The sequence below is a fragment of the Cyclopterus lumpus genome, chromosome 9, assembly GCF_009769545.1.
Source record: "Cyclopterus lumpus isolate fCycLum1 chromosome 9, fCycLum1.pri, whole genome shotgun sequence".
NCBI classification, from domain to species: Eukaryota; Metazoa; Chordata; class Actinopteri; order Perciformes; family Cyclopteridae; genus Cyclopterus; species Cyclopterus lumpus.
Genome location: NC_046974.1, coordinates 25,995,362 through 26,012,435, shown reverse-complemented (window position 1 = coordinate 26,012,435; position 17,074 = coordinate 25,995,362). Strand labels below are relative to the sequence as shown.

General features: G+C 43.8%; 1 protein-coding gene across 3 annotated transcripts in view; it reads left to right on the top strand.

Moving 5' to 3' along the window:
* The window catches only part of loxl2b (lysyl oxidase-like 2b), a 34,082-nt gene extending 26,207 nt beyond the window's left edge, over positions 1 to 7,875 (top strand). For all 3 annotated transcript variants that reach the window (XM_034542494.1, XM_034542495.1, XM_034542497.1), the window contains exons 9-14: positions 110 to 275; positions 2,120 to 2,360; positions 4,115 to 4,230; positions 5,187 to 5,323; positions 5,429 to 5,540; positions 6,305 to 7,875. In XM_034542494.1, the coding sequence (XP_034398385.1) occupies positions 110 to 275; positions 2,120 to 2,360; positions 4,115 to 4,230; positions 5,187 to 5,323; positions 5,429 to 5,540; positions 6,305 to 6,375 (843 nt within the window). In that variant the 3' untranslated portion in view covers positions 6,376 to 7,875. The remainder of the gene's footprint in view (positions 1 to 109; positions 276 to 2,119; positions 2,361 to 4,114; positions 4,231 to 5,186; positions 5,324 to 5,428; positions 5,541 to 6,304) is intronic.
* The last annotated feature ends 9,199 nt before the right edge of the window (positions 7,876 to 17,074 follow it).

Below are 17,074 nucleotides of genomic sequence, written 5' to 3'. Positions count from 1 at the left end.
GCATTACAGTGTAGCTTCAGGGCTTTGGTTTGAATCAGTTCTACAGGGACGTGATCAACCAAAGTTCATTATGGATCAACTGTGAACGTGGGTCATGTTCTCTCCACAGGAGACTTGGTACTGGCCAGGAGAGGTAAGTGCTGACTCGGTGGTAATGAGTGGCGTTCGCTGCTCTGGTACGGAGATGTCCCTGTCCCACTGCCTGCATCACGGGGCTCACCTCAGCTGCGCTAAGGGAGGCGGACGCAACGCGGCCGGAGTCTCCTGCTCTGAGAGTAAGAAACACACAGGGATACCTCACTGCTGGTGGATGCTTTTGAGTCTGTAGGCTCATGAATGAAAGAGGGAAGGCTTTTCTCTTCATCACATCTTGACTGAAGTCTTCAGCTTTGACTCTTTAGGTTTCATTTAATAAAATAAAATAGTTTTGTTTGCATAGCTGAAACCCAACTATCCCTCAGGAATCACCAGCGGGCTCTGCACTTTGAAACAGAAACATTTACATTACGGTGCCGGAGCTTCTTTCCGTTTGTTTTTGCCTACGTCAGGTCCTACATCAGGGCCTACGTCAGGGCCTACTTAGGGCATACGTCAGGGCCTACTTAGGGCATACGTCAGGGCCTACTTAGGGCATACGTCAGGGCCTACTTAGGGCCTTCGTCAGGGCCTACTTAGGGCATACGTCAGGGCCTACTTAGGGCATACGTCAGGGCCTACTTAGGGCCTTCGTCAGGGCCATGACAGGGTCTATGTCACGGCCTACTTAGGGCCTTCGTCAGGTCCTACATCAGGGCCTACGTCAGGGCCTACTTAGGGAATACGTCAGGGCCATGACAGGGTCTATGTCACGGCCTACTTAGGGCTTGCGTCAGGGCCTACGTCACGGCCTACGTCAGGGCATACGTCAGGGCCTACTTAGGGCCTACGTCAGGTCCTACATCAGGGCCTATGTCACAGCCTATTTAGGGCCTACGTCAGGTCCTACATCAGGGCCTATGTCACGGCCTACTTAGGGCCTACGTCAGGGCCTATGACAGGGTCTACGTCACGGCCTACTTAGGGCCTACGTCAGGGCATAAGTCACAGCCTACTTAGGGCCTACGTCAGGGCATAAGTCACGGCCTACTTAGGGCCTACGTCAGGGCATAAGTCAGGGCATACGTCACAGCCTACTTAGGGCCTACGTCAGGGCATAAGTCACGGCCTACTTAGTGCCTACGTCAGGGCATATGTCAGGGCCTACTTAGGGCCTACGTCAGGGCATATGTCACAGCCTACTTAGGGCCTACGTCAGGGCATATGTCACAGCCTACTTAGGGCCTACGTCAAGGCATAAGTCACGGCCTACTCAGGGCCTACGTCAGTGCATAAGTCAGGGCCTACGCCAGGGCATACGTCACGGCCTACTTAGGGCCTACGTCAGGGCATACGTCACGGCATAAGTCACGGCATAAGTCACGGCCTACTCAGGGCCTACGTCAGGGCATAAGTCAGGGCCTACTTAGGGCCTGCGTCAGGGCATATGTCAAGGCCTACGTCAGGGCCTACGTCACAGCCTAATTAGGGCCTACGTCAAGGCATAAGTCACGGCCTACTCAGGGCCTACGTCAGGGCATACGTCACGGCCTACTTAGGGCCTACGTCAGGGCATATGTCAAGGCCTACGTCAGGGCCTACGTCACAGCCTAATTAGGGCCTACGTCAAGGCATAAGTCACGGCCTACTCAGGGCCTACGTCAGGGCATAAGTCAGGGCCTACTTAGGGCCTGCGTCAGGGCATACGTCACGGCCTACGTCAGGGCATATGTCAAGGCCTACGTCAGGGCCTATGTCACATCCTACTTAGGGCCTACGTCAGGGCATACGTCACGGCCTACTTAGGGCCTACGTCACAGCCTACTTAGGGCCTACGTCAGGGCATACGTCACAGCCTACTTAGGGCCTATGTCAGGGCATAAGTCATGGCCTACTTAGGGCCTACGTCAGGGCATAAGTCATGGCCTACTTAGGGCCTACGTCAGGGCATACATCACGGCCTACTTAGGGCCTATGACAGGGCCTACGTCTAAGTATGTTTTGTCTGCTTCCCTGTGTTTCTCTTTCATCCTCCTGTCCATAGCGGCTCCTGACCTGGTGTTGAACCCTCAGGTGGTGGAGCAGACCACCTACATGGAGGACAGGCCCATGTTCATGCTGCAGTGTGCATATGAGGAGAACTGTCTCTCCTCCAACTCCAGCCAGGCACCGGCCAACAGCTACCGTCGCCTGCTTCGCTTCTCCTCCCAGATCCACAACAACGGCCAGTCGGACTTCCGGCCCAAAGCGGGCAGACATTCCTGGGTGTGGCACGAATGTCACAGGTCAGTGTCACTGGACTATTTTATATGTCCTTGGGTTTCTTCCCTGAATTCATGAGATGATAATTTCACAGTAGAAAGATTATTACTGGATACCAGAGCCAAACCACTTGTTTATAAGGATACAAGGTGTTGAAAGTGTTTCATTCTGTTAAACCTCCAAACATTCGTCCCTTTGCTTCAGGAATAGTTCAACATTCAAGCCTTTTCTTCTGCCTGAGAATGGGGTGATACATCTGGCTGTTCTTTAGTAAAGAGCTGGACTAGCCTAGCTTAGCATAAAGATCCTGGCTGTCTCCAAAGTTACAAAATAGGGCGTATAAAATGATATATCTTGTTAGTTAGGTACATAAAGTACGTTAACAGAAATGCATAAATGACAGTTTTAGAGGGAGTTACATACATTTCTTGACAAAGCTGTGGCCAGTGACTTTCAGGTTACCCGGAAGTGCTGAGTGGATAGAAAAAGTGTATTTGCAGCATGTAACAACCAATTTAATGTTAAGTTAGGTTACGGATCAAACAAAAAAGAGTATTTTTTAACTTTAACCTTTTTAGTGGGTTTTTAGTAAAGACTGCAGTCTTCATGCTAAGCTAGGCTAATCACCACCAGCTCTGTACACACAGCCTTAAGATTTGTATCAAACTCCCAGAAAGAAAGCAAATAGGTTGTGTTAATAAAACTGGTTACATTGTGTGACACAATATAATTACATGGAAGCAGTTGTAACCAGTTTATAATCCAGGAACATATAACGTGCAACTTAATTATTTATCACAAGCATAAAGTTCTTTGTAAACCACTAGCAGAAGAGGACATTTGAATGATTCAGAAATGACATCTCAAATTAGAGCTCATTCAACACGACACCTTTTCCCTGCCATACGTTATGCTGCCCTGTAATTGGACGTGTGCTGTAAGCGTCTGTACAAAAGGTCCCACATGTGTGTGGTTCCTGTGTTGGCTGGAGGAACAGTTATCAGCTTCACACAGATACCAGCTTCCCCACATGTCAAACCTTTGGCCCCTTTGAGTGGCAGAACTTGACGGAGTGTATCAGACCATTTAAAAGAAATGTATTGGTGTAGCGGCTAACACTGTCACCACACAGCAAGAGGTGAACCCGGGTTCCATTCCTGGGTTGCGCCTTCTGTGTTGAGTTTGCACGTTATCCCCAGGGCAGCGTGGGTTCCCTCTGGGTTTCTCTGGGTTCTCTAAGACATGCAGCTTAGGTTAATTGCAGACTCTAAATGTGAGTGTCTGTCTCTATATGTGCCCTGCGATAAACTGGCTACCTATCCAGGGTGTACCTAGCCTTTGCCCAATGTCAGCTGGGATCGGCTCCAGCCTCCCTTGAGACCCTGAATAGAATACGCAGTTCGGATAATGGAATGGATCGCAGAAGCCAATTTGTGATTTTTCTCGTGAACACGATATCTCAGGAACGCCTTTTTATTTTGACTTTTTTATTGCCACAAACGTCCACCTAGTCTGAATGATGGACTGATTACATGTTGGTGTTCAAAGGGTCAAACCCACTGGTCATACTTGTTTGATATGCTACAATTTCACACACTTGTCTAATAGGATAACATTCTGAAGTGATAACATTTTGTGTTAACATAAGGCGGTAATGATAGCTCTTTCTTTACCAGACTAGAGCTACAACAGACAAGTGCCATCCTTGTATTTGTACTCTTGTGCAACATTTTAAGCCTGACTGGGTTTGTAAAACTGTATTTCCGTCTGTGTGAAGGCATTATCACAGCATGGAGGTGTTTACCCTGTATGACCTCTTCACCCTCAATGGAACCAAAGTGGCAGAAGGGCACAAAGCAAGTTTCTGCCTGGAGGACTCAGAGTGCGATGAAGGTGAGAACCAAAAGAGGGATTCCTATTTTGATTTTTCAAGATGTGAATGTGCTTTAACTTTGAAGAAAGGTGGCAGAGAACCCCCTTTTTCATAGTCAATAATGGGCTTTTATTAGTACATCCATTCAGCTCTGATGGAAGGTGACTATAGTTAACCATTCACACACTGATGGCACAGCCTTCGGGAGAAATGTGAGGTTAATGGAGTGGAGAGGCTGGGGATTGAACCGATGGATGGATGGATGGATGGATCCTTTCTGTTTTGGGGGTTTTCTGTCCCATTCCCGTGGACGCAGCAACAACTGGAGGGAACTTTCTACCAGTTAGGCACACTGTCCACTTGGACTGGATACACTGATTAGATGCTGTTGGTCAACATCTGACCCATTCTTGTGAACCTGATATCTCAGCAGATGGCACGGATGGATGGATCCACATGGTGGTTAAAGATCAAGGCCACTGTGACCTCACATAACATGTATCATTTGTTTTTTACAGCCAGCAGCTTTAATGTTTTGGTTCACTCTTTGGTTCACTGGCCTCAACCTCCTTTCCAGGCATAAGGGAGCTGTTTCTAGGCAACACTGTTCAGATAACCCCATTGTACGAACCGACAGCTCCTAAACACTTTGTTTACCTTTACATACGCGTAGGGTACGCATGGTGGAGCATTTAGCAGCTAATGAGCCAGATACTTTTCTCAGAAGCTGGTAGAGACCAAAACAGAACTAAAAGGAGAGACTATTTGTTTCAGTCGGTGTCTGCCGGGTGTCTAAATGTGCAACTGTACGCTTACCTTTTCTTACAACTTCATAATATGTCAATAATAAAATAATGAGTCAATGCTGTGTTTACAGCTTGTTATGCTGCCCCCAAGTGGACAAATAAATCAATGCAGGTTGTCAGAATGGTTCTCTTTGCCAACATTTTCTTCATTTTGTAATATCTTGTTACAGGTATTGAAAAGAGGTATGAGTGTGCTAACTTTGGAGAGCAGGGCATCACTGTGGGCTGCTGGGACACCTACAGGCACGACATTGACTGCCAGTGGATCGACATAAGTGAACTCAAACCTGGAGACTACATTTTCCAGGTAATGTTTCCCATGTTCCATTAATCTTTTTATCTAAATAAAGAGTGACATTATTTACAGTACTGGCGTGTCACAGCATTACCATAATTGTTATTCCTCTCACAGATAGTAATTAATCCAAACTATGAGGTACCGGAGTCAGACTACACCAATAACATCATGAAATGCAGATGTCGATACGATGGCCATCGTGTGTGGATGTACAGCTGCCATAATGGTAAGACATATTCGATTAAATCCAAAAGTGGCTGAAACAAAACAAAAATCTCATATTTTTGTTTACTTCTCCCCTAAATCTGGATTGTGTGGAGTAGAGGTGATCTGCTGCCCCCTAGTTGTTTTGAGCATGTGGTCAATTATTACACAGTGCCCCTTTAAAATGACTTTGAATTGTAAATATACATGTTTTTGATAAGCACATGCAGTTGCCGCATTGATTTATATGTTACTTAATGCAATGTTAGTGCATTATTATAATGCTAATGTGGAATTAGCATTATAGTCATATGGAATTAATTTGCATTCATAGAATGTACACATTTGAGCTTACATGCCATGGTTTTATCTCTGATTCCTTTCAGTAGGAATAAAGTGTACGGTCCAATTTAATCCCTGAAATGTGTCATGTATGACAAGATATTTGAAATTTAAATTAAGTTATTTAAAATATATATATATATATATATATATATATATATATATATATATATATATATATATATATATATATAAGTAGGCCGTATAATTTAGTTTAAGTGTCAACATGAAACTTCCGCTAGTACTATTATTATTATTATTATACATCTGCATATAATTTACTTGATTTTCAGATGTATTATCTCATATACTGTCTTGATGCTAAGTAAAGCAACATCCGGGCCTACATGTATCACGGGGGGGGGGGGGGGGATTAAAACTGTTGGTATCAGATGTGAAACACGGACTAAGTGTGGAGGTGGTAACGGTCTCTGTCTCTGCTAGGTGGCTCATTGAGCACTGAAACTGAACAGACGTTCCCAGGCCTCCTCAACAACCAGGTGACCCACAGGTAAAGACGAAGCAGTGCAGACGGACCATCTGCAGCCCACCAACCACTACACTTCTCCATCCGTAGTGGATTCTAACCAGCCAGCCTAGACAAACTACCTTTTTATGCTCCTCGTCATCCATGAGGCAGCTGCTTTCTTCAACCCCACCCTCTCCTTTAGCTCCCATCCCAAAGAATATGTTACCCCCCTCCTCACACAGAGGCAGCTTACGGACACTTCCAACCTCCCGAGTTCAGATCAAGAGAACGGCGAAGCCCTGTGCATTTTAAACTTGCTGGGAAGTTGCAGCATTGGGGAATGTCATCAAGAATGTGTGGTATTTGAAGTGCATTTGAACTTTCCCAGAACCCTGTCAGGGAATTGAGAGGAATCATCTTCATCAAGGAGTTCATGCAAATCGAGCTGTGGCATAAACAAGCAAGTCCTCAAAAAGCCAACAGCCCACTTTATCACAAAATACACGGGCTAATTACCCAGTTCAGTTGTAAAAAATAATCCTACACATGCTGAAGAGCCCCAAAGTGCCCCAAAGCCCTCTTTAAATAACTGGAGCAGAACTGCACTGCAATCCTTTTTCAAAACGAGAGAGAGAGAATAACTTCAGGGGCCGTCATGTGATGCCATTTGGCCCAAAAATACTTCTTCCCATAGAATTGCATTGGGCAAGAGACGCCTGTAGATCAGTATGAACACTTGAATAGCCCTTATTTAAAGCATTAGGTCCTAAAAGGTGTCAAATGTACTCGTAGCCAAATCCAGAATCATTTTGCTTCCTCATCATGTGAATGAGACCGAGTGGTGGGAGGGGTTAAAGGAGACGCTTGCTCTTTGGGCCTGTTGATGTGGAAGCTCCGACATACAATTTATCAGAATGTTATATTTTTTTTTTGCTTGATGTTTGAACTTTCATGGGAAAGTTGCTCAGTGGCCACGCCTCCATTAGCGTACCACTTCTCTTTATACAGCCACGGGCGGTTTGCAGGGTAGAGAGCTACTTAGCTAGTCAGCTGTCACTGCTAGCGAATGTCATTTCCCCTTTCAGACAGTCAGAGTTGCAGATATTCACTACTTGTTGACGTTTTAATCCTTGTTTAAAAAAAAAAAATAACCTTGCGTACAATTATGTGTGTGAATCCTATTTTACCTTTGTAATGGTGCTATCAAACTGGTCCTCTGTTTTCTGAGGGTGCAGTAGGCTCCATCATGCATACTGACAGTATACTTGAACAGAGCGTAAGAAACAATTCACTTTGTGTGTTAAACTATAATAAAGGAGTTATAGAACAACCACATCGGTGCTGCTCAGTGTTGATTCTCTTTATTATTCATTATTTTTTCTGTATTCATTTTTCAGCATCACCCTGATTTGGTGTTTTTTTATTACAAAAACTATGACACTACTGTTTGCTCAAATTTTATTTAGCCTGATGGTTTCATACATACAGTACATGTGGTTGTATGTATGCATGTGATTATTTTTTTTAATTAAAATCCTTAATTTACAAACCTATTGTGTTGAGTTGTGTAATTTTAAATTATAAAATGTGAATTGCACTAAAGACCCATAAACAAAAATAAAAACCCAACCAATAGCCCTTTGCATCACCTTTCTGACTCAAATTTAAGATTGCATTTATTTTTTTGTATGTTACTTAACAACTGTTATGACCCATTTCCTCCACTCTCAGAAGCACTTGTAATCCACCAAACATGTCTGTAGGAGTAAAACATCCACAGACACTAAGATCTCTGTGAGCCAAAACAATGGGAAGTAAAACACCTTCATACCAAACAAGCCTGTTTCCCCATCTGCCACAGACACGTCTCATTTCACAGTCCACTGGCAAGAAGGGGGGGGGATGTTTAGTAAACTCCAATGAAATGTTTTCTCCCAAATACATCCCATAAACCATAAAGGCCATGAATTACAGTTGTCATAAGTACCGTTCTTTAGAACTGAGACAGAAAGCTGCACCAAATCTTAAAGCGAGCCCTAAATCCCGGCTGCGTTCTCTGTGGGATGTTTGAAGGAGGCCGGTCTGGGTTTTAAACTGAGCTGGTCCACCGGAGGACCTGAGCTGCTGCTGCTGCTGCTGCTGCTGCTGCTGCTGCTGCTGCTGCTGCTGCTGCTGCTGCTGCTGCTGCTGCTGCTGCTGCTGCTGCTGCTGCTGCTGCTGCTGCTGCTGCTGCTGCTGCTGCTGCTGCTGCTGCTGCTGCTGCTGCTGCTGCTGCTGCTGCTGCTGCTGCTGCTGCTGCTGCTGCTGCTGCTGCTGCTGCTGCTGCTGCTGCTGCTGCTGCTGCTGCTGCTGCTGCTGCTGCTGCTGCTGCTGCTGCTGCTGCTGCTGCTGCTGCTGCTGCTGCTGCTGCTGCTGCTGCTGCTGCTGCTGCTGCTGCTGCTGCTGCTGCTGCTGCTGCTGCTGCTGCTGCTGCTGCTGCTGCTGCTGCTGCTGCTGCCCAGAGGTGTTGAACCTCCGACAAAAGGGAAGTGTCTCTTCTGGAACGGCAGCATTTACCGGGAAGGATCTCTTCCTATCGGAATGATCTCATGTGTCTTGGATAGAAAGAAACTCCAGTGATTGTGTGCAGAATCAGCCGTGGATGCTACTGATCAATGGGTGCGTAGATAAAGTTGCGCAGATTTCTTCATCATTTATAACACTTTTGGATATGAAATTGTATTATTTGAGCCTTAATACACCTGAAAAGCCTTTACTCTTTTTGTCAGTGGTTTTACGTTTTCTTCTATAAGGTCCAGATTAAAAAGTGAGCAGATTAAAAAGTGAGGGTCTCGGCAGCCTTCAGCCTTTCTGTGCAAGTAAACAGCTGGAAACTATGTTTACTGAAGTGAATGTATGGGATGCAATGTATAGGGAAAACTGTAAAATATGTAATATTCCTTGTAAATTAACCACATCAAGGATGATTTATCAAATTCTCACATTTTATTCTCCGGTTTGCTTTATTTACACAATAACTAGACATTGTATTTTTCTCTGAAACTTCACATTCAGCTGATCAGAATTTGTCTTTTAGGGGTCTGGAAGTCAAATAAAACGCATTACAGTGAAAGACACACACACATCAATATGGAGAAAAACCTCATGAAAGTGATGCAAAGATCAAGAGGAACATAATTAAGATGCTAAACTCAATGAACTTGTTGTGATAATAAATATATGTAAATCCAACTAAAACTAAGAACATCCATGCAATATAGTTTAATTGATTTAGTCATTTTGATCGAATACAGCTTAAATAATAAAATACCATTAATTCATTTAAATGTATTTAGGTTCGTCCAATCTAATATAATTAATTGGAAATTAATTTATATGGTAAAACACTTTTTTTTATTTGATCCCCAATTAATACACACAAAACTTAGTTCAGGCTTTTTTATTGAAAATGCGTCGACAAGTTAAATATGGTAACCCATCTGACCATCCATGACTGAGGACCTACCGTAACTGCATTTCATTTTTTAAATATAAATTAAAAAATGTAAAAAAACTGCTCAGGAAATGATAGCCACAAAAACTATAAACAGTTCAAAACTTTCAGCGTTATATTGCAAATGCCAAATTCCCTCTACTTTGATTAGTCACGAGCAAACTGCTTTGTTTTGTTTCCTCGTCGTAGGTCAGTTCAAACAAGGACACCGTTTGCATTTACAATACATACTATGATATATTATTATGTGCACAAACAGGTAGCGTGAACCACTTGTGGGCTACAAAAGTAAAATCACAAAACACTATACTTTATAGATTATAACTAACAAGAATACTCACAGTCAATGGAAGTCAAAGCGTGAACTGTGTTGGCATCCATTCCTAACCGAGTAGTCATGCAATAGGACGACGAGGAAAATGAACTTGCCAGTTGACATTAGAGAGTAGTCACACTCGATTTAGGATGTTCTGTTCCTGAACCCTCAATCAGCCTGCAGTCACATGTCAAAGTTACATAACATAACTTCTGTGTAGCGTAGTCATTTCCAACCACCCACCCATCCATCTATCTTTCCATCCATCCACTCACCAATCCATCCATCCACCCATCCATCTATCTTTCCAACCACCCACCCATCCATCTATCTTTCCATCCATCCACCCATCCATCTATCTTTCCATCCATCCACTCACCAATCCATCCATCCACCCATCCATCTATCTTACCATCCATCCACTCACCAATCTATCCATCCACCCACCCATCCATCTATCTTTCCATCCATCCACTCACCAATCTATCCATCCACCCATCCATCTATCTTTCCATCCATCCACCCATCCATCCATACATCCATCTATCTTTCCATCTATCCACCCATCCATCCATCCATCCACCCATCCATCTATCTTTCCATCCATCCATTCACCAATCTATCCATCCATCCACCCACCCACCCATCCATCCATCTATCTTTCCATCCATCCACCCATCCATCCATCCATCCACCCATCCATCTATCTTTCCATCCATCCATTCACCAATCTATCCATCCATCCACCCACCCACCCATCCATCCATCTATCCATCCATCCATCCACCCATCCATCCATCCACCCATCCATCCATCTATCCATCCATCCACCCACCAATCTATCTATGCCATACAAATGTAATAGAAAAATCATAGTATAGTATGCCATAAAAATGTAATTAACAAATCATAATATAATGATATATAATTGAATATAACAAAAACAAAGTATGTGGTAATACGCCTATTCATTTTAAGCCGGTATGCTTCTTCTCAGTGGCAGCCCACTACATTTTCATGAAAAAAATATTCTAATACAATATGCAGTGCAATATTTCAAATGTTTTTATCTATCCCCTATGCATTCCTTTAATCTTCCAAAGCTTGTGAGCTGAGGAGTCTTTAAGAATAGTGCACATATACATAGAATGTCACATCCCATGTGATGAAGGTGCTGGAGAGGCTGGTCTTGGCTCACCTTCGACCGCAAGTGAAATCATCACAGTTTGCTTACCAGCCTCGTGGAGTGGACGTCACCATCACCATCATCTACCTGCTGCAGCGAGCTCAGTTGCACCTGGATGGAACCGGTGGCTGTGTGAGAATCACTTTCTTTGACTTCTCCAGTGCCTTCAATACCATCCAACCACTGCTGCTGAGTGAGAAGCTGCGGTGGTGGAGGTCAACTCGTCCACCGTCTCTTGGATCACTGACTACCTCACAGGCAGACCACAGTATGTCCGACTGGGCCGTGTGCTGTCTGGGACGGTGGTCAGTGATGTTGGAGCCCCACAGGAAACTGTTCTGTCTCCCTTCCTGTTCACCCTGTACACCACTGACTTCCAGGACAACTCGGGGTCAAGCCATCTGCAGAAGTACTCTGATGACTCTGCAGTGGTCGGGTGTATTAAGGATGGATGGGAGGAGTACAGGGCAGTAGTGGATGACTTTGTGGAGTGGGCCGGTGGAAGTCACCTGCTTCTGAACGTGGCCAAGACCAGAGAGATGGTGGTGGACTTCAGGAGGAAGACGACAGCTCCACAACCGCTGAGGGTTCTGGGACAGGATGTGGACATGGTGGAGGAGGATGTGGACATGGTGGAGGAGTACAGGTTCCTAGTCTCTCCATCGACAACAGACTGAACTGGAAGGCCAACATCAACGCTGTGTACAAGAAGGGGAGGAGTCGACTTGGATCCTTCGATGCGTGCAGCAAGATGTTTGAGATGTTCTACCAGTCTGTTGGACCAGTGCTCTGAGATGTTGGAGATGTTCTACCAGTCTGTTGGACCAGTCCTCTGAGATGTTGGAGATGTTCTACCAGTCTGTTGGACCAGTCCTCTGAGATGTTGGAGATGTTCTACCAGTCTGTTGGACCAGTGCTCTGTACTTCTCCGTAGTCTGCTGGGGGAGCAGCATTGGAGCCGGAGACACCAACAGACTCACTAAACTGGTGAGGAAGGCCGGCTCCATCATTGGCTGCAAACTATAAGGAACAGGTGGTGGAGAGGAGGACAGTGAAAAAAGTATTGTCCATATTGGAGAACCCGGACCACCCTCTCCATCACCTACTGCAGGGACAGCAGAGCACGTTCTCCAACCGACTGCTTCAGCTCCGCTTCACAAGGACAGATACAGGAGAACATTCCTGATGCAGGAGAACATTCCTGATACATGAGAACATTCCAGATACAGGAGAACATTCCTGATACAGGAGAACATTCCTGATACACAAGAACATTCCAGATACAGGAGAACATTCCTGATACAGGAGAATATTCCAGATACAGGAAAACATTCCTATACAGGAGAACATTCCTGATACACGAGAACATTCCAGATACAGGAGAACATTCCTGATACACGAGAACATTCCAGATACAGGAGAACCTTCCTGATACAGGAGAACATTCCTGATACAGGAGGACATTCCAGATACAAGAGAACATTCCTGATACAGGAGAACATTCCTGATACAGGAGAACATTCCTCGTACAGGAGAACATTCCAGATACAGGAGAACATTCCTGATACAGGAGAACATTCCTGATACAGGAGAACATTCCTCGTACAGGAGAACATTCCTGATACAGGAGAACATTCCTGCCAACTGCAACTAGACTTTATAATAAATCACCTCTGGCCAGATCCTCCTCAAATTGAATCAATATCCCTTGTGCTGCTTTCAATGTATATATTTTATATACACTTTGCATTTTTTCATTTTCTTTATTATTTCATTTTCTTAAATGTAATATGTTCTGCTTTTCTATGGTATTTTAGTGTGCATTTTTCACACCTAATATTAATATTTGTATGTTTACTCTGTAACCTTGTTTGCTGCTGCTACAAACAAATGTCCCCCTGTGGATGAATAAAGTAAGTAAGTGTCTGTCTGTCTGTCTGAATCAGAGTCATAATAACATCCCTTCTCTTCCACCCCAAACTGATCAAAACTAATCAAGTTATTTTGATTTGCACAGTGGGAAGATGCCACCATTACAAACAGTGCATTGCAGAATCAACTGATGATCACAGTTGTCACTTCCTAATCCGAACACTAGATGGTGGTCACGACTTACTCAGAATTGGAACAACTTCCATGGCTTCATATTTAGATGTGACACACATTCTTAAGGCACCAAGTGAGTGTAACAGTTGTATGATGGCTATAACCATGGATAGCCATGCCATGAACATTAGAAGGTGCCCCCTGAGTCCTTGCCTTGGCCCTGCTGATGCCCCTCCTCTCCACCTCCTTCTATTTACCCGTGAAAGGGTTTTTCTTGATTCGATGTGAGGTCCTGGACAGGGATGTCGTATGTGTACAGATTGTAAAGCCCTCTGAGGATAATTTGTAATTTGTGATTCTGGGCTATACAAAATAAACTGAACTGAATTGAATTGAATACGGAACCTGCTTTAAGAAGAGTCAAAGTCCACTGGTACCATATGCTGTCAGTTTCTGGAGGACCTGCATAACGTCCAGGTAGATGCTGGCAACAGGTTGACACCGTTGGATTTCCAATCTCAATCAATTGGTTCTGCAGTTGAATTATTTAATTAATGTTTTGGACACAAGGACCTTTTTGAAGACAGACCAACCGAAAAGTGACTCAGTGATATACAGTTCATAGTAACATAGATAGTCCACCTCATAATCATAAGCACTATCTGCCATAGCCCGCCATATGGCCTATCATCAGCCATGTCCTACCTGCTGTCTAAAACCCAGCAGCTCAACTGCTTAATTTATCCGAGAGGTAACAATTAATGAATAGGCTATCAAATGCTTTAATAAGAATTATTAATAAATTAGTGATCTCAATCATGATGTTTACTTAAGCAGTTGCTCCTAAAGAATACATCCAACATTTTGATTCAGATTTATATGTATTGCAGCATTGCCCTTGAATTGAAGTATAATAGGATTTCTGGATGTTAGTATGTCCAATCCATCCTACTCTGATGTGTGTCAGTGTGTTCTGACTGCAGTTGGCTTCATTTTGAACATCGACACAAAAGCTCTTGATGGGCTCTTTCATGGGTTCACGCGTTTGTTACTTCCAGACTAGATTACTGCAACTCCTTATTATCAGGCTGCTCTAATAAGTCTCTTAAATCCCTCCAGTTGATCCAGAATGCTGCAGCTCGTGTACTCACAAAAACTAAGAAAAGAGATCACATTACTCCTGTATTAGCTGCTCTGCACTAGCTCCCTGTAAAATCAAGAATCACATTTAAAATTCTTCTCCTCACCTACAAAGCCTTGATTGGTGATGCACCATCATATCTTAAGGAGCTTGTAGTACCATATTGCCCCACTAGAGAGCTGCGCTCACTAAATGCGGGGCTACTTGTGGTTCCTAGAGTCCTAAAAAGTAGGATGGGAGCCAGAGCCTTCAGTTATCAAGCTCCTCTTTTATGGAACCAGCTTCCACTTTCAGTCCGGGAGGCAGACACAGTCACCTCATTCAAGAATAGACTTAAGACTTTCCTGTTTGATAGTGCGTATAGTTAGGGCTGAATCAGGTTTGCCCTGGTCCAGCCCCTTGACATGCTGCTATAGGCTTATAGGCTGCTGGGGGATGTTTTAGGATACACTGAGCACCTATCTCCTCTTCTCTCTCTCCTTATGGATGAATTTACATCTCTCCATTTGATAATCTATTCTCATTTATGGATTGTGTATTGTTCTATATATTCTGTGTCAGGATAGCCGAGGGTCAATAAGAGGACAAAGTTAAGAGTCAGGACGAAAGTATAAGATGCAGAAGTTGGCGAGACTGAAAACAGGAAGTTGTGGTTAAGCTTTTGCAATTGCAGTGTGTGTGTTTTACTGATGACCAGACGAATAAATCTACCAGAACGAGAGAAGTTGTTCGGCTGAATTCTTCCTCCTACGGGCTTTCGATTTGAATGACCCCAACACATTGCACCTTATTAACTCTGCTTCCTCCCCGGAGTCGTTGTGACTTCACGTCTCATAGGGTCCATTGGACCTGGAGGTGTCTGATGCTGGTGAGCCGGCCTCCCACATTGGCCCTGCTGATGCCCCGCCCCCCCTCCTCTCTACCTCCTTCTGTTTCATGGATTGGAGTTCCATTCATACATTGTCATATTCATGTAATGTGTTTATGTAACTCTGTAACTCTGTTCATCTGGTCACATGACATCTATTCATCTGTCCATCCGGGGAGAGGGATCCTCCTCTGTTGCTCTCCTTAAGGGTTCTTCCCTTTTTTCCCTTTCAAAGGTTATTTTTGGGGAGTTTTTCCTGATTCGATGTGAGGTCAAAGGTCAGGGATGTCGTATGTGTACAGATTGTAAAGCCCTCTGAGGCTAATTTGTAATTTGTGATATTGGGCTATACAAAATAAACTGAATTTCCCCTTTCTCTGTGAAAGGATTGTTTCGTATCTATCTTGTGGGTTTGAAGAGAGCAGGAAAAGCGCTACCTGAGGCAAAGTAAAGGGGTAAAATATCATCAATATAGTGGACACTTAGGATATTCATTTTATTTTATGTTTAATATACTTTTTGATGCTTCCCCCTTCTCCAGCAGTACATTACTTTGCTTACGTGCCGGTACTCCTGTCTGCTTCTCTAAACTGAAGGCGTGCCGATCATCTGGATCTCATCCGTCTGTTGACCCAGAGTGTCAACTGGTCCTCCAACTCAATAAAAACTTCGGGACTTCAGAGGCCTTTTTCTTCAGGGTTCCGATGTCCTCCTCTTAGTGTTACACTAGCCACCAAACACAATGGACAGTTGTGTCTCTATCCGTTTGTCTTAGTCGAAGACAATGGTGTATCCCTATCCAAAGGTTCTCACTAAATACACAAAGAACATAATGACCTGCTGATGTCATAATATCAGAACACTTCTAGAAGCAGAACCTCTGCTCCATGTCATCGGAACGGCTTTGCATGGGGACTACCAACCCTCTCAGTGTCTATGCACAAAAAAACAACGTATTAAATCATAAACAATGAAAAGTTTGGATCAAATACTGTTCAACAGAAACAGCACTGACTGGTCTCCACGTTCTGTAATTTGTATGTTTTATCTTCTGAGAATATATAATGTTTATAATGGTTCTTACACAGTTGTGTGCTTAAATGAGAATTTGAATTCTGCAGAATAGAAGGCAGATTTATTTTTTGGTCTTAATGAGACAATTCGAGAGGGGCTTTACCTTTTACAGACATGCGCATGGTTTTTGTATTTTTAGGACAAGGCATAATGGGTTAAAGTTCAAATGTGTAACTTTGTTTGAAAACCACCCTGAAGAATGTGGTACAGTTATGAGGCTGAGATGACAAAGTAGACACAGGAAAGCGTTTCCACCTGGTTGTCATGTTTCCATCACTGCCGATCAGGGACGATGAATGCAAATGACTTCTCATGACTAGTCATTTGTCCAGGGAATGAATGGAACCTTTCGCACTAAAGACAAAAGCCAGGTGTTAGTCTTTTTTTTTTTTATCCAGTGGAAAAAGCGTCCAAAAGACAACACAAAATACCGCCCTTGAAAGCAAATCAAGTTGAAACTAGAAAGGTGCACTCAGATGAGAGCAGATCTTCTCCAGGTGTGTCCATTACAACCGCTGCTGGATTGTGTGATTGAATGAGCATAACCAGCTTCACTGTAACTTTAAGCCTTTATTTAGGCTTTAAGTCCATTTGTGTCGATACCTGTTTCAATGTGAGGTT